This window comes from Entelurus aequoreus, linkage group LG07, assembly GCF_033978785.1.
Source record: "Entelurus aequoreus isolate RoL-2023_Sb linkage group LG07, RoL_Eaeq_v1.1, whole genome shotgun sequence".
Taxonomy (NCBI): domain Eukaryota; kingdom Metazoa; phylum Chordata; class Actinopteri; order Syngnathiformes; family Syngnathidae; genus Entelurus; species Entelurus aequoreus.
The window spans coordinates 34,053,563-34,075,281 of NC_084737.1; the positions used below are offsets into that span (position 1 = coordinate 34,053,563).

The 21,719-nt window shown below is 40.0% G+C and overlaps 1 protein-coding gene across 9 annotated transcripts in view; it reads left to right on the forward strand.

Annotated features, from left to right (window-relative positions):
• Positions 1-21,719, forward strand: part of camta1a (calmodulin binding transcription activator 1a) — a 765,387-nt gene that overhangs the window by 37,580 nt on the left and 706,088 nt on the right. For all 9 annotated transcript variants that reach the window (XM_062053305.1, XM_062053307.1, XM_062053309.1 and 6 more), the window contains one exon: positions 8,899-9,002. In XM_062053305.1, coding sequence (XP_061909289.1) covers positions 8,899-9,002 — 104 coding nt within the window. The remainder of the gene's footprint in view (positions 1-8,898; positions 9,003-21,719) is intronic.

Here is a 21,719-nt window from a genome sequence, read left to right on the forward strand (position 1 = left end):
TGACTGGCATATGTTGACTTGTGAAAGACACAGATGCAGGAGCTGTAGTGGGGGCTACTAAAGTCGGGACACAAGTTTGTGCACCTTGCACAGGAATGGGAATCGTTGTCAATGGCTGTGTAATCGGGATAGCGGCAGCTGATTTCATTGGAGTTATTGATGGGAGCTGAAGCATGTCAACAGCGGGCGGAGCTGACGTTGTTGACATTGCATCATCTTCAGACTCCGACAGGAAAGACTTGACAATATGGGCAATGTGTAAGTCTTTCTCCAGTTTCTTTAAGTGTTTGCGCCGTTCCATTTCCCTTGCCATATTCTCCTTGGCAAGGTGAGCATCCTCTTGTAGTCTTTGTCCTTCTTTAGCTTGTGCATCCAATCTCTTCGCCTCCAAGTCAGCTTTCCTTTCCTCCTCTATTTCTTGCTGTAGGTCAGTAAGCTCCAAACCTTTAATTCTCTCCTCTAGGGCAGCTGTTTGGACATCAGGAATATTTTGGAGCAGTTGAAGCCCATGCGATCGCCGAGAGGATCGACGTGATGAAGCAGATGACTGGTATTCTGACGCACTCCTAGCTCTGGTTGGCCTTGCTTCACCGTGTTGTCCTACTGGTAGTGAGGAGATTTGGGCGGCAGGCAGTTGAGAGGGAAGGAGGGTGACATCGTAAGGGGCCAAATGCTGTGGTAGTCGAATGTCTCTCTTTGGCCTGACAGAGGGCTGGTGATCAGCAGGTGATGACTCCATAGTGTCTGATGGTGGAACTCTATCCGGCTCGAAGGACCAATGTAAGGAAGGGATAGTAGTTCTTTTAGAGTTGGGACACGATGGACAGATTCCGGCCAGAGAATCCTTTAATCATCTTTATTGCTGAAAGGTAGATTTAAATGTGTATGGTTTCGTGTGTGTGTGTGGTCTAAACAAATAAAGAAAAGAGGACAAATTACAATCCAATTATATACTCATTAATATGCAGCAATATACATGGATATGCATACATAATATAATATAATATAAAGGTGTGCATAACAACAACATATATACTGCATTTAACTATGTATGAACTTCCAACAAGTTTCTAAGCTTCAGAGCCATACATGGCGATTATGTGGTCTCTGTCGCCATCTAAAGGCCAAACTCTGCCATCGCAGTTGCAATAACGTTAAATAAACTACACGTGAATGTAAACGCCGTCAACGAGACTAATTATCTCTCAATCGACCCAAAAACAACTGATCTTAGCATACAATGCACCAAACATTTGCAGAAGTAGCAAGGCACGACATTCAGTTCAAATGCTGTAACAGTATGTGACAAAACTTACATTTAGTCGTCAACGCACACAAGGCTGGCTGCCACCACTGATTGAAACCGGCTATTCTGACAAAGACGTGCTTTAAAGGGGAAATGACGTCACAGATTGACCTATCAACTTAAAGGCATAGGAACATCACAAAACTGGTTAAAGGCACACAATAGGCTTTCGTACAGCATGCATGTGCAAAACACAGACCTTTTACATGATATATCATATCAAAAATATCATAAAAATCAAAACAGTCACTTAGCATGTTATGTGGGTGTGCATTTTGTAACAATAAGAATTGGTATTTGTGTTTATGTTGCACACGGACATATTTGAGTGACGGACCGGAAACCATATTGCTTGTTAACAGCTATGTCACTACATGATCGGTAACAGAAAACACGATTGGTCCACGCATGCGCGAAGACTAAATAATTTCTGTCAACTTGTTTTACGGCAGTTATTTTCATGCACGCCGTCACTGTTACCATGGTTTTCTTTTTTGTAATCTTTATTTGAATAGTAATTTAATATAAAAGATTACATAGAAAACAAAACAAACGTTGCTTAAAAATACATTATTTATTTTGAAACCCTATAGAAACTTGAACGATGTGTTCAGCAGCCTTCAATGGCAAATAAATTATTCCTTTTTTACTACTTTATTTGCCCTGTGATGAGGGGGCGACTTGTCCAGGGTGTACCCTTCCTTCTGCCAGATTGTAGCTGAGATAGGCTCCAGCGCCCCCCGCGACCCCAAAGGAAATAAGCAGTAGAAAATGGATGGATGGACTACTTTATTTACTACAAGTACTATCAATTCGCAATACTCTACTTATTTGAATGGGTACTTTTTGTCAGGCCACAGATATCGATTTAAGTTACAGTAAGTGCCTTGTTCAATCAACATTAAAAAAAATGTATTACTTGATGAGAGTCAGTGGTGCCCCTGTGTGTCATTCGTTGTAATCACACAAGAGTGAAAGTGGTTGTAATTGTAGCGATAATACTCCCTGATTTTTAAAAATCTACCCTTTTTTAATGTTTATATTCTTGATACATTTTACTCCTAGGTAAGCTAGTTTTTATACAAAACATTAATAAATCATTCAAATATCATAGAACATTAATTCTCAGAAGCTACGTCGTAAAAATTGCAAGTCCAGGAAGTGACGTAGTCTTTGTCTTTATTTTTTTGCAAATAATAATTAACTTAGAATTTCATGGCTGCAACACGTGCCAAAGTAGTTGGGAAAGGGCATGTTCACCACTGTGTTACATGGCCTTTCCTTTTAACAACACTCAGTAAACGTTTGGGAACTGAGGAGACACATTTTTTAAGCTTCTCAGGTGGAATTCTTTCCCATTCTTGCTTGATGTACAGCTTAAGTTGTTCAACAGTCCGGGGGTCTCTGTTGTGGTATTTTAGGCTTCATAATGCGCCACACATTTTCAATGGGAGACAGGTCTGGACTACAGGCAGGCCAGTCTAGTACCCGCACTCTTTTACTATGAAGCCACGTTGATGTAACACGTGGCTTAGCATTGTCTTGCTAAAATAAGCAGGGGCGTCCATGGTAACGTTGCTTGGATGGCAACATATGTTGCTCCAAAACCTGTATGTACATTTCAGCATTAATGGCGCCTTCACAGATGTGTAAGTTACCCATGTCTTGGTCACTAATACACCCCCGTACCATCACAGATGCTGCCTTTTCAACTTTGCGCCTAGAACAATCCGGATGGTTCTTTTCCTCTTTAGTCCGGAGGACACAACGTCCACATTTGCCAAAAACAATTTGAAATGTGGACTCGTCAGACCACAGAACACTTTTCCACTTTGTATCAATCCATCTTAGATGAGCTCAGGCCCAGCGAAGGCGACGCCGTGGTGTTGTTGATAAACGGTTTTCGCCTTGCATAGGAGAGTTTTAACTTGCACTTACAGATGTAGTGACCAACTGTAGTTACTGATAGTGGGTTTCTGAAGTGTTCCTGAGCCCATGTGGTGATATCCTTTTCACACTGATGTCGCTTGTTGATGCAGTACAGCCTGAGGGATCGAAGGTCACAGGCTTAGCTGCTTACGTGCAGTGATTTCTCCAGATTCTCTGAACCCTTTGATGATATTACGGACCGTAGATGGTGAAATCCCTAAATTCCTTGCAATAGCTGGTTGAGAAAGATTTTTCTTAAACTGTTCAACAATTTGCTCACGCATTTGTTGACAAAGTGGTGACCCTCGGCCCATCCTTGTTTGTGAATGACTGAGCATTTCATGGAATCTACTTTTATACCCAATCATGGCACACACCTGTTCCCAATTTGCCTGTTCACCTGTGGGATGTTCCAAATAAGTGTTTGATGAGCATTCCTCAACATTATCAGTATTTATTGCCACCTTTCCCAACTTCTTTGTCACGTGTTGCTGGCATCAAATTCTAAAGTTAATGATTATTTGCAAAAACTTTTTTTTTTTTATCAGTTTGAATATCAAATATGTTGTCTTCGTAGCATATTCAACTGAATATGGGTTGAAAATGATTTGCAAATCATTGTATTCCGTTTATATTTACATCTAACACAATTTCCCAACTCATATGGAAATAGGGTTTGTATATTATACTTACATTTTTCACTTTTTTGAGCAAATTAATATGGCCTGTGGATTAACGCATCGCTAGGAGGACGGTTGATAAAAGGCAATTGGGAGTAAAGTGGGTTCACTTCAAACTGACTCAGCGTGCATGACTTAAAAGAAACCTTTTAGGTGGAAATTGTGTTGTGGTACATCATTTTGTGTGGTGTTGCTTCCTTTTTTGTCATTATTCAAAGCTGATCTTAATGTGTAACAGCTGCAGTTGAACTTCATGTGACATCGTGTCATAATAACGTCAGTCAGTTGCAACAAAAAATACAGATAGCTGTATCATTAGTCCAGAATCTTCACGGCCCTCATGGACTGACCTAATTAGGAACCGGTACCAAAAAATAACCGTACTTGGTATACATCCCTAATTGTGTCACCTTTCGACTTGCATGGCATACTTAATTGAGATTTACAAGCGGTAGAAAATGGATGAATGGATGGATAATTCAGAGCACAATTGCATGTTGTGCAATGACCACTGTAATTATGAGTGTTGTGTTTAATTTTGCATTTGAGAAGATCTTCAGTTTTTGCAACAAGCATCCGGAAGTAGTAAATACGCATATCAGAATAGTTTGACAACTCCCCTGGTGAGAAAAATCCTCAACATACTTGAGATGTATTCCAGTGCAGTTCTGTCTCGCGGTGTTGGTGTTATTGTGCCAGAGGGTAGCACTGAATCCTGAAAAATCAGTGGAGAGACAGATCTACCATATGTATCTGTCACCATAGCTATTTGCAACAAATCCTCTGAGCTCACTTTCCAGAGCTGAAGTCAAGACTGAGCCTGAGTGTCAACTCTTGGGAATATCTGCCCGTGAATAGGTGTCAAAAAGGCATGCCCTCCCTGACACTGCACTGATAATGCACCACAGTGTTTTACTTCTGTTGACAATGACCAGGATTTCCTACTAAAAAGCCTTCCCCACACTTCATTTGCTTCTATATCCCGATTATTCATTTGCATCAAGTTTGCTGACCATGTTGCTCCTACGGCACCAAGGAGCAGATGCTGTATATGATCTTTAATTGGCTGAAGCAAATTATTAAACGTACCTGTGCAGCCAATACATACCAGTTTACACTGAGAATTATAGGCACAGATGGATACTGAAAATTGTACAGATCTTCAGACCTACTTTTTTTTATTCTTATGGGAGAAATTATTTTCCATGTTAACGTGCTCTAGCGCCATCTCTGTGGACTCACTCCTACTGCTTTTTCCATATGGAGCTTTCTGGCCAGGAGCACTGTGATGTACATCAAGCTGCATATACTGCGCTTATACCCCCATAATTAAGCACTAGCTTTAAAGTGGTGTTGTTATGTCTTAGACGGGTGGAAGGAGACAGCACAACAGCAGAAGTACAACTGTATATAAATTTATTGAGAGATTGATGAATAAGTAGGGTGTGTATGCTACTATGTGTTTGAATGTGAGCTATGTGCTGGGATTAACATAAGAAGATACCTTAAGGGGTGTTGTCAAGCGTGTTGAATGAGGGCGTCCAAATCCAGAGGGAAGAAGCAAGGAAGTCCGATGTCCAAACGGGGTCGTGGTGCAGGAGAGAGCGTCCAAAGACCAGGCAGGGTGTCGGTAGATCAGGTGGGCAATCCGGGTTCAGGGGAAAATGGAGTAGACACTGAGACACTGGACTGTGGAAGAAAAGGGAGACGAAGATGATCAGACCAGGACACAAGGAAACAAGCTACGAGAGATAATACTGGTGGGAAGTCAGAGACGTGAAGCTTACTGCGAACAGGGCTACGTTCCGACGTCGAGTAGTCAGCGGCGAGGCTCTTTATCCTGTCATCTGTAATCACTGCCAGCTGTGCTGATTGAAGATTGCCTCCGGCTGCGGCGGCGTGTAGGCGCGGTCGGCGCAGCGCATGTGGGGGCGTGTCCAGATGCGCTCACAGTAGAGCCGCTGAGTGCTCCCGCAGAAGAGGGAGAAACAGGCTGCGCATGTGCGTGCGCCGTAACAATGCCCCTCCCCTTATGCGAGACTCCTGACGAGCGCCGAAGAGCTCCTGGATTGGTCCGATAAAAGTCCTCTAGCAGAGATGGGTCAGCAAGGTAGGAGGCAGAACCCAAGACCTATCTTCAGGCACATAACCCTCCCAATCAACTAAATAAACTAACCCCCTACCTTACCAACAGACCCGAGAATCTCTTTAACGGTCCAAACGGGGTCCCCGTTGTCTAAAATCCTGCGGGGGGGGGGGGGGGGGTCTGGGTTTGGGAGAAGAAAGTGGGGAACTAGCAACTGGTTTAATTTGGGAAACGTGGACTACGGGGTGTCGCTTGACTGAGGGAGGTAGAGAAAGTTTAACAGCTACAGGGTTAATTATGGCCTCTATAGTGTATGGGCCTACAAATCGGGGTGCGAGTTGACGAGATGGTACCTCAAGATGAAGATCCTTAGCCCGCAGTAGAACTTGTTGACCCGGAGAGTACGAGGGAGCCGGAATGCGTCGCTGATTAGCACTGCGGCACATCCTTTCAGATGACTTAAGTAGAGAGGCCCGGGCGGATTTCCAAATTTGATGGCATCTTTTCATGTGATTACGAGAAGAGGGAACTGCAGCTTCAATCTCCTGTTGAGGAAACATAGGTGGCTGGTAACCTAAGGAGCACTCAAAAGGTGACAACCCGGTATCCGAACTCTTCAAGGAATTATAAGCAAATTCAACCCATGGTAGGAACTTGCACCATGAGGATGGTTGTCTGGTGGATATGCAACATAGCATCGTCTCGACACTTTGGTTGGCTCTTTCTGCTTGACCGTTACTTTGAGACTGACCGTGGCCCCAATTCCCTTGCAAAAGTTCTGCCACACCTGGGAGGTGAACTGGGGACCACGGTCCGAGACGATGTCCACAGGAATGCCGTGTTGTCTGACTAAGTGGCTTGTGAGAAGATCAGCGGTCTCAGAAGAAGATGGAGGTTTGGGTAGGGGAATGAAGTGTGCTGCCTTAGAAAAACGGTCAATAATAGTGACAATGGTGGTGTTACCTTGGGAAGGTGGAAAACCAGTGATGAAGTCCAGAGATATGTGTGACCAAGGGCGACTGGGAACTGGAAGTGGAAGCAACAGTCCTGCCGGCGGTCTGTGGGAAGGCTTATTACGGGCACAAGTGCAACAAGCAGCAATGAACTCACGGGTATCATTGGCCATGGATGGCCACCAGAACCGCCGGTGGATGAAGGACAGAGTACGCTGAAATCCCGAATGGCAGGTGAAAACACTGGAATGTCCCCAGTCCAGAACTCGAGGTCGTAGCTCTCGAGGAACGAAGAGTCTGTTGGGAGGTCCTCCCTTGGGTCCCGAACTTACTCTTAGGGCTTCCTTGACCAGGCCCTCCACTTCCCATGTGACCATGCCAATAATTCTGGAGGAAGGAAGGATAGTTTTCTGCGGGGTGTCGTCAATGGTTTCCTCTGAGAACTGACGGGAGAGGGCGTCAGCCTTGGTATTACGGGATCCCGACCTGAAAGAGAGAATATAATTGAAGTGACTAAAAAATTGTGACTGTCATTTAGTCTTTTGGCCGACCGGACATGCAGCAGATTGCGGTGGTCTGTGAGGACCTCGAATTGATGCTTTGCTCCCTCTAGCCAATGTCTCCACTCCTTCAATGCCTCGTGTACAGCGAGCAATTCCCGATTACCAGCGTCATAATTGCGTTCAGCAGAGGATAAGCGTCACGAGAAGAAGGTACATGGATGAACCTTGTTGTCCTGCTTGGAGCATTGGGAGAGGACTGCCCCTATACCAGAATCGGATGCTTCCACCTCAACGATGAATGGACTGTCCGGGTCTGGATACCGCGTGTGGGCGCGGTCGGCGCAGCGCGTGTGGGGGCGTGTCCAGATGCGCTCACAGTGGAGCCGCTGAGTGCTCCCGCAGAAGAGGGAGAAACAGGCTGCGCATGCGCGTTCGCCGTAACAGGTGTCTCACTTAAGTTTAACTTTTTTTTTTTTTTTTACTACCATTTTCTAAAATCTACCACCCAAAGGATATAGAGTCAGCTATTTTTGGTCTTGGTTTACATTTTGCTTTGGAATATGCTAACCTGTGGTTCTGTATGTTTCCATCCCTTAATTTAATTATGTATTTTCTCACAAATACATGCAAATTATATAACGCTTAGCTGTTGTGTTAGTAATAGTTATATTCCATATTAATAACCAGATAATCTCTTAAATCTGCACACTGCACACAATTTGTAGTAGTGCCGTTTGTAGCTGCAATAACTACTCGAGACCCTGATGTTTTTGGATGAAACTTATGCCTCATTAACCCAGTCAGACATATTCTTTGTCATGAACCACACCAGCTGTTAAGATCATTGACAATCACTATTTTGCATGCGGCACACAAGTATGATTCACCGCATCTGTCAAAAACACCTTTGGATCTTGCACAATATATTAAAGTTAATTTGTCCCTCTTACGTGGTACCATGTGTGCATGTCTGCAAATTCGGCAGGAAGAAATCAGAGTAATGAAACGGAAATTTAAAGGCATCCATGCATGTGGGGATGCATGTGTTTTATAATGCTTGTAAACTGATTGTGAAATCCACATTACAGCTTGAATGTCTTACATTATGTTAGAAGCACTGGGTCTGGTTATTGTAATTATTTTCATACCACATTATGGCATGCAGCAGATTCCTCTGCTAAATCCCCAAACGATACAGAATCACTCAAGGGTGTTTATTGTGTGTAAATAATGTATAGAAACAGCTTTTACATGTTGACAGTGAAAAATGTTCGGTCAACTCCCTCGACATATTGTTTTTCACTGGAAAATAATTTATTCAAGCACTAAATAAATATGCAACACTCAATTATTATAATAATTTCCTAATTATTTTGGAGATTGTTACATTACAGTATGAGGCCTGTGCTGATGAAGCTGTTATTTGCTGTTTTTGTTGCAGATGAACATGGACATTTGAAAATATACCTGCCCAAGAAGCTGCTTGAATGTCTACCAAAATGTACCTCGCTGCCAAAAGAGAGACACCGATGGAACACCAATGAGGTAAAGCCACATTTCACTCATAAAATCTCATTGTAATTATTCCTGGACCTTTAAGATACATTTCAAATGCCAAATCAAAACAACACAACATTTAGGCCCAACATTTTACAGTATGATACAGTGTTTCCCACAGAACTGCATTCTAACTGTGGCATTGAGACTAGTTGATGCGCTGTATAAAAGGTGAAAACCAAGGTGGGCCATTGGAGAAGCCCAGTTTTGGTATTTTCCTTGCATCCTCAGGTGTTGAAGTTCATAAAACTCTGCTGCCACTGTCTACCAGCAACTTCCAGCAATATACGGTATGTATTTAGTTTAAAGCGAAGAGGTGGGCTTAGATGAACAAAAACAATCAAAACAAATAAAGACATGTGAGCGATAGGGTGCTGTGTCCACTTGCGACAAATCTGTCATTCTAATACTAATAATATAGTTAATAACTAATACTCACTAATTGTTGTGTGTTAAAAAGCAGTTACGATAAAATCCACGGTACAAAGCTGTAATGACAAGCTGCATTCACATTCCCAGTCTTATTTGTTCATGAGCGAGATCATAACAGGTAGCGCCAAATCTAATTGTCCAAACTTTTTCTGTGGGAGTTTGCCACAAAAAAATAGTAATGTACAGAATGAGAAACATTGTGAAATACACTTTATTTTACATACATGTTGTTATATTAGACACAAAATATACTGTATTTCACACCTGGACTGTTATACTGTGTTCACACATACTTTTGTTTTTTTTTTCAAGCTAATGGCACACATGAATTATTGGTAATATCATCATAATGTGCATATTGTGCTTTTAACTCACCAGAAAAAGTGTTATATGAATATAATACATTATTAATATTTACTATAATTATTATTATTTACAGTAATTTAGCAAAGTTGTAATTTGCCTTCTGGAATAGAGAAGAAAAGTGAGTTGCTGCTGTTGGTATCAAGTGAATTGAGCAATTATTTGTATTTTGCTTTCAACATTACAGCTAGGTGGACCAATGAAAGAGAGATCTGTCAGAATACATTTCAAGCATTTACTAAAGCATTTGACAAAGCAATGTAATGTTTTTTCTTCTTTTTCTTTCACAATTATAGGAAAGGGGCGCCAATTTATAATGGTTCAATCATTAAAACTTGAGCATTGTGCATAGTACGGTTATAACAGCTACCTTTAAATGAACAAGGCAGGGATAATCACTGTCTACTAAGAATAAATACAAACAATGGCATGAATGGAAAAGAAAACATGAGAAAACATCCACCACTCAAAGTGAGAAAGGTAAAGAAAGTATTTTGCCCAGGTGCTAGCTTCTTTTGGATTTTTGTCGCCTTGACATGATGACCTTTATTTTTCCAGACATTTCAGTTAAGATCGGAATCATTTTAGAAAGGGACATCTCACAATGGGATGGATTTTGAATTCCCTTCATTATTAAAGACTATCTGCCTCATGTTTGGTTATGCTGGTGTGAAGGTTGCAGGCACTAGGTTGTCTTGGAGAATTATAATTGTATCAGGGCTATTTCCAAGCTACAATACACTGTTTGGTCCTTCATGAAATTTTCCGCTGTTGTTTAAATATATAAGATATTATAGGATTAGGAGCTATTTTACCATCTGTCAGGCAATTAGATATTGTGAATTTAATGACCTGGTTCATATGCTTGATTTTTGTCTTCTTGATCTTAAGGTTGCCGTACTCACCTTTTTGAGGTGAGAATTATTTTGAATATCTCCTCACTCTCTTCTCCTTGTGTGGCTGACGTTTGTGTAATTTGAAAGCGTTGACAAACCGACAAGTGACACAATTTACTCACTCAGTCTTAAAAAGCAGAGGAGTGCATCATGGAGCCTGGCTGGAAGAGAGAGGACACTGGGCCTAAGCCTCTGTGATACCCTAAGGCTTTAATGAACGACACAACACTTTGAGTACTGCAAGCTCCCACTTAGCTTAGTGGCGACTGATTCTAAACTAGTGCTGAACCAGACAAGAGAGCATCTGCTTTCGCCTCCACTGGCCTGCTACGCATTTATTGCCCTTGTTGTCATGAATAATCCTGTGTGCCACACACCACTGCCAGCAGCAGCACAGCACGGTGCCATGCACAGTACATGCAAGGTGTCGCCAGACAGGGGGGTGTAACAAACAAGGACGTGATGATCAAAAGCCTCAATAAATGCAATTAGAGGTGAGATTGGATAAAACAGAGTACCAGTAACATGTAAGATAGGCGCTGCCATGACAAGCACGATTGGCTGCACAGCAGTGTACACATTCGGTCCTTATCTTTAAAGGGGAACTGTACTTTTGGGGGGAATTTTGCAATACTTATGAGAGACAAGAAGACAAATGTTTTTTTTTTGTTGCATTATTGTAAAATTGGCTAGTTCTAGGTGGCTATCAATGCAGCTAATGGTAGCAATGCATTCTGCCTCTAAATCACTTTAAAATGCATTCAAAAACCGCCAACAATGTTAAATTTACGCTCCGTAACCTGTATAATAACCAAACTGTAGCAACATTGTTATTGTAAGAGGAAACACTAAGGAAATGTTTTTTTAATGTACTGACACATTGTTGTGCTACAGTATTTGCCGTGAGCTAACTACGGCAAGAGATAAGCTCGCAACGGCATCAGCACCCAAAGCGCGTTTGAGTTTGTAATGCACAACACAATGCGATAGGACACCATTCTGTACTGATTAAAAAACATGAACAATCATATTACAGTGTCTGTAAAGTATTAGCCCACATTTCATTTTTTGTTTGTACACAGCTAGCTTGACCGCATACAGTATGTAGTTGTAATAACACCATGATGTGCTGCTTGTATCATAATCAATAGTATAGTGACTCACTCAATCGATGGACAGTTGTTCGTTTGGTCCAGCAAGGTTTAATTTGGCTATTTATGTCAAAATAGCTTGACTCCAAGTTCCACATTTACAGCGTCAAAGTCACGCTGACCTCACTCTCTCGGCTTCCGTCTGCTACAACGTTTCACTCTCTCTTTGTGCTTGTATCTATAACCAGCAGTTATTCCTCTGTAATTCAGGTTCAAATAGATAAAGTTGTGAATCCTCATTAGTCCAAAAATAGTTGTCTTTGTTGTCTGTTACCAAGTCTGCCAAGATTAGAAAACACTCGCGCTTGTTTCCAGATGTAGGAACACACATTTGATGCCTGAAGTCGGAAGTGCACTGCTGTGAAAACGGAAAATATATGCGCCGTAGAAATTAGTTCCGGCAATGCTTAAAATGACCAAAATACGGTATATATTGTACATATTACTTATTGTTCTGAACGTGTCTGTTACTACATTATATATATACTCACAGTGTGTATATAAAACATTGATAGAGGGTTCTGAAGTTGTCTTAGAGGTCTTTGAAGGCTACACTGGTGACTCCTATTAGTCACATCTTCCAAGCGTTTTTTATCATCTTTAAAATCCTAAAAAAAAACAAAAACGTGTTCTTGTCTCTCATAATAACTGTAAACGATAAGCAAAATTCCCCAAAAAGTGCAGTTCCCCTTTAACTAACCTACTCTATGTCAGTTATCTGAGATGTCGCACTTCTGATTTGTCACAACATTACCTTCATTTAAGAACAATTACAAGGATGAGACCAATATTACCACGTTGAAGAAAAACATTGCTTTTACACTTGTCAGACTAAACAACAATGGCTCTGTGTCTTTAGAATAGTTAACCTCATTAATACATTGCATTAAAGCCCTTTTTTCTCTGAATTAATGTGATCTTTTCAGAGAGGCTCTTTTAATCATTACACATACCAAACCTGAATTGTCAGTGTTAATGTCCATGCTTGTATACTCACCTAATCAGAAAGGGTCATGCTTGATTTTTTTCTGTTTCCCTTTTGGAGTTTTTGCTACACATTGCTCTCTCCGCTGAGATTAATTAATATGACTCCTGCCAACTGTTAACTGAAATGTTCATTAGTTTGTCCAATGCAGTCAGTGGAAGATAAACAGTATTTTACTAGTTTTTATTTACACTGTATGTATATATTTCTTTTTTCTGGTTAATAGCAAGCAACGTTACTGTAAAAGGTGGATAAACATTTCAGTTAATTGTATGTATGCAAGGTGTCCTATGGGGATGTTTTGAACTAAGGTTTGTTTCTCATTCATATTATCTCTTGACTGAACTACTCAGTTGAGCCTCATGGCAAAATGCCTGTACAATTTACTTTGGCGGCTCAGAGAGCACAGTTTGTCAGGAACTGCGTTGCCTTTTGACAGCGACTTCGATTTCTTTCTTTGGCAGAATCACCCAGGGTAATTTATGTATTTGTGAGGAGTCGAGCGATCATATAATTTGATTTTGCTGCAGAACCTTTTGATCGCAGTTTGTAAAGCATGTTTCATGGTGCAGTTTTGTCTCATTTTAATTTGGCTATAAAAATTCAACATAGGTTGGAATTGGCCTCTTGACTTCCTGTGAGCTTTATCGTTTGAAGATCGGTGGTACTGCAATCCCACCAGTTGGCTCTTTTTAAGTGTATTGTAAACTCCAGAGAATCTTTGCTTTTGGCACTGCATGTGCATGAGCATCTAGGCAGGGGTTCTCCGTATCCTCTGAAGGCGTGGCTATTGCTTGACCTCTATTGGAGCCGACAGAGGTCACTCCATTGCTTGTGGAAAGCCTTTAAATTGAACTCAGCTTGTGTCTTTGATTTTTTATCCTTTTTTTTCTTTCTCCCTCCCTCCCTCTGGTGTCCCACCTTTACTCATCTTCACTCTCTTTCCTGTATGTGTTCACTAGGCTATAAAGCTATTCATATGAAAATGTGAACATTTCTACCTTTTCCTGTGAATTGGTGAATTGAATTTTCTGTGTTGAACCATTTTGGTGTAGAGTTCAATTGTATTTACTAAAAAATATAGGGAAATGATGAAATCCTATACCAATTGTAATCCAAGGTTCTGTTGGCCGGACTGTATATTTTTTGTTCACTACAAGGAAACACAAACAATGAAGTGTCTATATTACATATTTATATACAACATTATTTAGTTTAAATGTTTTTCTACTGGTGGTGCTAGTATATTTGAGTTGAATTAAGTTGAGTTTGAGTTTGTTTCGAACCTGCATGCATACATCATGATACATCACAATTTCCAGTTTTTCTATTTAACAAGTTCAAAAAGGAGTAGGAAGAAGCAGAGCTTATTTAATCCTACCCTTTTTCCTTTACATAACAGTTGCTAACACATTTGTTCACTTCCTCTTCTCAATTTATTCACAATATACTCCATAAGTAATAACATCAAAAATGAATAAATACATAATGATTAGTGAAGTAAGTATTTCATATAGTGAGATAAATAAGATAATCTAGAAAGTGGATGGATGGAAGGAATAAATTTAAAATTTTAACCATGATTCTTCTTCTTTGTACTTTGTAAACACTTTAAGTTTGAAGAGTTTCTTCAATTGGATCATGGTAGTACATTGTTTGATTTATTTGCTTAATCCATTCCATAATTTAATTCCACATACTGATATACTAAAAGGTCTTAAGTGTTGTACATGCATACAAATGTTTTAAATTACATTTTTCTCTAAGGTTATATTTCTCCTCTTTTGTTGAGAAGAATTGTTGTACGTTCTTGGGTAGGTTATAGTTTGCTTTGTGCATAATTTTAGCTGTTTGCAAATTCACTGTGTCGTGAAATTACAGTATTTTCGATTCAATGAATAACGGGTTTGAAAGTTCTTCATATCCAACATTATGTATTATTCTAACTGATCTTTTTTGTAACATGGTTAATGAATGAGGTGTACTTTTGTAGTTAGTTCCCCATATTACTGCACAATAACTCAGATATGGTAACACTAGCAAGCAGTAGATAATATGGAGTGATTTTTGGTGCAATGCAGGTTTAGCTTTATTCATTATTGCCGTGTTTCTTGCCACCTTATGTTGTATATTCTTTATATAAGATTTCCAGTTCATTTTGTTATCAATCATTATACCTCGAAATTTGGTTTCATTTCTATTTCAATTTCTATTCCGTCTATTTGGATTTGTGTTTGACTTTCCCTTCTACTGTTACCTAATAGCATTATTTTAGTTTTACCGAGGTTTAAGGATAGTCTGTTTTTGTCAAACCATCTTTTTAATTTGTTAATTTCTTCTGTTATTATTTTTTTGTATTAGCTTCTGTGTGTTCTCTCCTGAACAAAACACTGTTGTATAGTCCGCAAATAATACTACCGTAACTTTAAATAAAAAAACATTTTTAACTTTAGAAATGCCATTTATATAAAGATTGAACAATTTTGGTCCTAGTATTGATCCCTGGGGTACACCACATTATATATTTAGCGTTGCGGACGCATATTCGCCTAGCTTCACGTATTGTTTCCTGTTGGTTAAGTAGCTTCTAATCCAGTCTAAGACCAACCCTCTGATGCCATACAGTTCTATTTTTATGATTAAAATATTGTGTATAATTGTGTCAAATGCTTTAGTTTGATCCATAAACATTGCCGCTGCACACTGTTTACTATCTTTTATATTGGTAATTTCGTCTGTAATTTCGAATAAAGCCATCGAAGTTGAAATATTAGCTCTAATTCCATATTTGTTCTCAGCGAGTATTCTATATTTGTTTACGGAATTCTCTAATCCGTTATTGAACAGTTTTTAAATGATTTTAGAAAATTGTGGAAGAAGCAGGTGTATTTTTTGTAAATTGATGTTTGTCTCCAGTCTTATAAATTGGTACAACTTTAGCTATTTTCATTTTGTTTGGTAATTTGCCAGTTTGAAATCATAGGTTACTAATATACATTATTGGTCCTGAGATCTCTTCATCAATTCTATTACAATCGATTGAAGTCTTAAATTTGCATTTTTTCACGATTTTAACTATTTCCTCCTGTGTCATTTTCATGAGGAACATTGAATTGGGATTTCTATCTATGGTGTCATAATAGTCCTGAGTTGAAACCATGTCTGGAATCCTTTGCTCCAATGTTGGTCCAATAGATACAAAGTAATTGTTGAAGCTTTCAAGTACTTCCTTCATGTTGTCATTATTTACGTATGTTTCCATCTGAGAAGTATTGGGGGTAATCCCTCTTAGTGACAATTTTATTAATGCTATTGAGGATTCCCCATGTTGCGCTCATATTGTTTTTGTTCCTGTCTAATAATTGACTGTAAAATTATTTTCTACATGTTCAAAGTATGTTAGTTGAGTTGAGTTGAGTTTGAGTTTATTTCGAACATGCAAGCATACAACATGATACATCACAATTTCCAGTTTCTCAGTTAGCTTGTTTTTATACTTTTTGTAATTATTTTCTGCCTCTGTAGTTCTTGGTGTTGTACATTTTCTATATAATGTATTCTTCTTATTATAAGCATGTTTTAATCCTTTTGTCATCCATGGTTGATTGTTCTTTCTCTGCTATGTAGTTGTTTCCATTGACAATGTTTGTCATAAAGTATTATGAATATGTTTAAAAAATTACCATATGCTTTAATCAACATCATTTTCATTTGCTTTTGTAGCTCATTTTTGAAAGCAATCACACTCTTCTCTGTGCATAGTCTTTGTAATGTCATTTTGTCTTCTATGTTCCTCTTCTTGTAGTTTCCATCATATATTGCGAAAACTGGCAAATGATCACTAATGTTGGTTATAAGTAGACCCCTTGTATTGTTATTATCAAAATAATTGGTAAAACTATTATCAATACGCGTGCCACAGTGTCCTGTGATTTTGCTTGGCTTTGTGATTTTAGGATATAAACTGATGCTATACATTGCAGCAATGAAGTCATCAATGGACTTTTGCTTGTTAGGGTTCAGTAAGTCAATATTGAAGTAGGGCTGGGCGATATATTGAATATTTAGTGGTCTCTTGGAAAATAGTACAAACCCCTAAACCAGTGAAGTTGGCACGTTGTGTAAATCGTAAATAAAAACAGAATACAATGATTTGCAAATCCCTGTGTCAACCTTTATTCAATTGAATAGACTGCAAAGACAAGATACTTAACGTTTGAATTGAAAAACTTTGTTATTTTTTGCAAATATTAGCTCATTTGGAATTTGATGCCTACATCATGTTTCAAAAAAGCTGGCACAAGTGGCAAAAAAGACTGAGAAAGTTGAGGAATGCTCATCAAAAACTTATTTGGAAATTCCCACAGGTGGACAGGCTAATTGGGAACAGGTAGGTGCCATGTTTGGGTATTAAAGCAGCTTCCATGAAATGCTCAGCCATTCACAAACAAGGATGAGGCGAGAGTCACCACTTTGTGAACAAATGCGTGAGCAAATTGTCGAACAGTTTAAAAACAACATTTCTCAATGAACTATTGCAAGGAACTTAGGGATTTGACCATTTAAAGTCTGTAATATCATCAAAAGGTTCAGAGAATCTGGAGAAATCACCGCAGGTAACATTGAATGCCCGTGACCTTGGATCCTCCAGGCGGTACTGCATCAAAAAGTGCCATCAGTGTGTAAAGGATATCACCTTATGGGCTCAGAAGCACTTCAGAAAACCACTGTCACTAACTACAGTTTGCCGCTACATCTGTAAGTGCAAGTTAAAACTGTACTGTGCAAAGCGAAAGCCATTTATCAACAACAACCAGAAACGCCGCCGGCTTCGCTGGGCCTGAGCTCATCTAAGATGGACCGATTGCGAGTGGAAAAGTGTTCTGTGGTCTGACGAGTCCACATTTCAAATTGTTTTTGGAAACTGGACTTCGTGTCCTCCGGACCAAAGAGGAAAAGAACCATCCGGATTGTTATAGGCGCAAAGTTCAAAAGCCAGCATGGTATGGGGGTGTATTAGTGCCCAAGGCATGGGTAACTTAGACATCTATGAAGGCACCATTAATGCTGAAAGTTACATACAGGTTTTGAAGCAACATATGTTGCCATCCAAGCAACGTTATCATGAACGCCCCTTCTTATTTCAGCAAGACAATGCCAAGCCACGTGTTACAACAGCATGGCTTCATAGTAAAAAGAGTGCGGGTACAAGACTGGCTTGCCTGTAGTCCAGACCTGTCTACGATTGAAAATGTGTGGCGCAAAATGAAGCGTAAAATACGACAACAGAGACCCTGGACTGTTGAACAACTTAAGCTGTACATCAAGCAAAAATGGGAAATAATTCCACCTGAAAAGCTTCAAAAATTGGTCTCCTCAGTTCCCAAACGTTTACTGAGTGTTGTTAAAAGGAAAGGCCATGTCACACTGGTAAAAATGCCCCTGTGCCAACATCTATGCAATGTTTTGTTGCCATTAAATTTTAAGTTAATGATTATTTGCAAAAAAAAATGTAGTTTCTCAGTTCAAACATTAAATATCTTGTCTTTGCTGTATATTCAATTGAATATACATTGAAACAGATTTGCAAATAATTGTATTCTGTTTATGCAAGATGGTGGCGCATGGCTATGCTGTGGCTTGCTAACGCTCTTGGGAGTGTAGAGCGATTTGGAAAAAAACACCCGTCATTTCTGTCAATTTCATGGCTGGCTCAAAGCGTGAACACTCTGTGATCACATACGACCGACAGACAATTCTGGATGTGGATGGATCGGGTCGTTATAGACTGAAAGATGCATGTACGGTGGACCTCCTCGCTAGCATGGGAATACTTCGCGGGCTACATCGAGCGGCCTTTGTAGCAGCGGAGTCAAGTGCTAGCGGTGACCGCCAATGGAGACGACGTAAGTGGTGCGAGCGGAAGCAGAAGCGGGGATGCCGAGCGGGGCTAACAACAAAGAGAAAAGCTAACCAAAGAAGCGTGGAGTCTCCGGGTAAGAAGCCATTTTAACTAGAACTAGCCGGCGTCAGGCTGGATAATCCCTGCACACATAGCAATTCTCTTAGAATAAAACACAACTCACATAATGTTTTTTCTTTTGTGACCGTGTCAGAGGCAGACATACATTGTACTGAGGTAGCTAACTATGATGCGCTCAGTTTATCGCAACATCAAGCAAACAATCTGAATATCCCCGTCGTATCAATTCCTAGATATGGTCGAAACTATTTAAAGTGCACTACGCATAATAAACGCAACATTATTAATATTGCTACTTCGGATAATTTCAACAAACAATCCTCAAAACAGCCCACTACCTATAATATGGGCTTTTTAAACATAAGATCATTATCTTCCAAAACGTTATTAGTTAATGAAGTCATTAGAGACAAAAAACTTGACGTCGTTGGTCTCGCCGAGACCCGGCTCAAACCAGACGATTTTTTTGCGCTAAATGAGGCATCTCCTCCTAACTATACCAATACACATGTTGCCCGACCTCTTAAAAGGGGAGGGGGTGTCGTACTAATATACAATGAAAACTATAATCTTACACCTAACCTAAATAATAAATATAACTTTTTTTAGGTGGTCACTTTGAGGTTTGTCACACCGCTGCCTCTCCACCTGGCTGTTATCTACCGCCCCCCTGGGCCCTATTCGGACTTCATCAGTGAATTCTCAGAGTTTGTTGCTGATCTAGTGACGCACGCCGACAATATAATCATAATGGGGGACTTTAATATCCATATGAATACCCCATCGGACCCTCCATGCGTGGCGCTCCAGACTATAATTGATAGCTGTGGTCTTACACAAATAATAAATGAACCCACGCATCGCAACGGTAATACGATAGATCTAGTGCTTGTCAGGGGTGTCACCACCTCTAAAGTTACGATACTCCCGTACACTAAAGTAATGTCCGATCATTACCTTATAAAATTCGAAGTTCTGACTCATTGTCAACAAACTAATAATAATAATAATAACTACTATAGCAGCCACAACATTAATGCTGCCACAACGACGACTCTTACTGACCTACTGCCTTCGGTAATGGCACCATTCCCAAAGTATGTGGGCTCTATTGATAACCTCACTAACAACTTTAATGACGCCCTGCGCGACACCATTGATAGTGTAGCACCGCTAAAGCTAAAAAGGGCCCCTAAAAGGCGTACCCCATGGTTTACAGAAGAAACTAAAGCCCAGAAATTATCATGTAGAAAGCTGGAATGCAAATGGCGTGCGACTAAACTTGAGGTTTTCCATCAAGCATGGTGTGATAGTTTAATAACTTATAAACGCATGCTTACCTCAGCTAAAGCTAAATATTACTCAAATCTCATCCACCTCAACAAAAATTATCCTAAATTTCTGTTTAGTACAGTAGCATCGCTAACCCAACAAGGGACTCCTCCCAGTAGCTCCACCCACTCAGCAGATGACTTTATGAATTTCTTTAATAAGAAAATTGAAGTCATTAGAAAAGAGATTAAAGACAATGCATCTCAGCTACAACTGGGTTCTATTAACACAAATACGACTGTATATACGACGGATACCGCCCTCCAAAATAGTTTCTCTCTCTTTGATGAAATAACATTGGAGGAATTGTCAAAATGTGTAAATGGGACAAAACAAACAACATGTTTACTTGACCCAATTCCTGGGAAACTTATCAAGGAGCTTTTTGTATTATTAGGTCCATCAGTGTTAAATATTATAAACTTATCACTTTCCTCTGGCACTGTTCCCCTAGCCTTCAAAAAAGCGGTTATTCATCCTCTACTCAAAAGACCTAACCTCGAGCCTGATCTCCTGGTAAACTACCGGCCGGTGTCCCACCTTCCGTTTATCTCGAAAATCCTCGAAAAAATTGTAGCACAGCAGCTAAATGAACACTTAGCGTCTAACAATCTCTGTGAACCTTTTCAGTCCGGTTTCAGGGCAAATCACTCTACGGAGACAGCCCTCGCAAAAATGACTAATGATCTATTGCTAACGATGGATTCTGATGCGTCATCTATGTTGCTGCTTCTTGATCTTAGCGCCGCTTTCGATACTGTTGATCATAATATTTTATTAGAGCGTATCAAAACGCGTATTGGGATGACAGACTTAGCCTTGTCTTGGTTTAACTCTTATCTTACTGACAGGATGCAGTGTGTCTCCCATAACAATGTGACCTCGGACTATGTTAAGGTAACGTGCGGAGTTCCCCAGGGTTCGGTTCTTGGCCCTGCACTCTTTAGTATTTACATGCTGCCGCTAGGTGACATCATACGCAAATACGGTGTTAGCTTTCACTGTTATGCTGATGACACCCAACTCTACATGCCCCTAAAGCTGACCAACACGCCGGATTGTAGTCAGCTGGAGGCGTGTCTTAATGAAATTAAACAATGGATGTCCGCTAACTTTTTGCAACTCAACGCTAAGAAAACGGAAATGCTGATTATCGGTCCTGCTCAACACCGACATCTATTTGATAATACCACCTTAACATTTGACAACCAAACAATTAAACAAGGCGACTCGGTAAAGAATCTGGGTATTATCTTCGACCCAACTCTCTCGTTTGAGTCACACATTAAGAGTGTTATTAAAACGGCCTTCTTTCATCTCCGTAATATCGCTAAAATTCGTTCCATTTTGTCCACAAGCGATGCTGAGATCATTATCCATGCGTTCGTTACATCTCGTCTCGATTACTGTAACGTTTTATTTTCGGGCCTCCCTATGTCTAGCATTAAAAGATTACAGATGGTACAAAATGCGGCTGCTAGACTTTTGACAAAAACAAAAAAGTTTGATCATATTACGCCTATACTGGCTCACTTGCACTGGCTTCCAGTGCACCTAAGATGC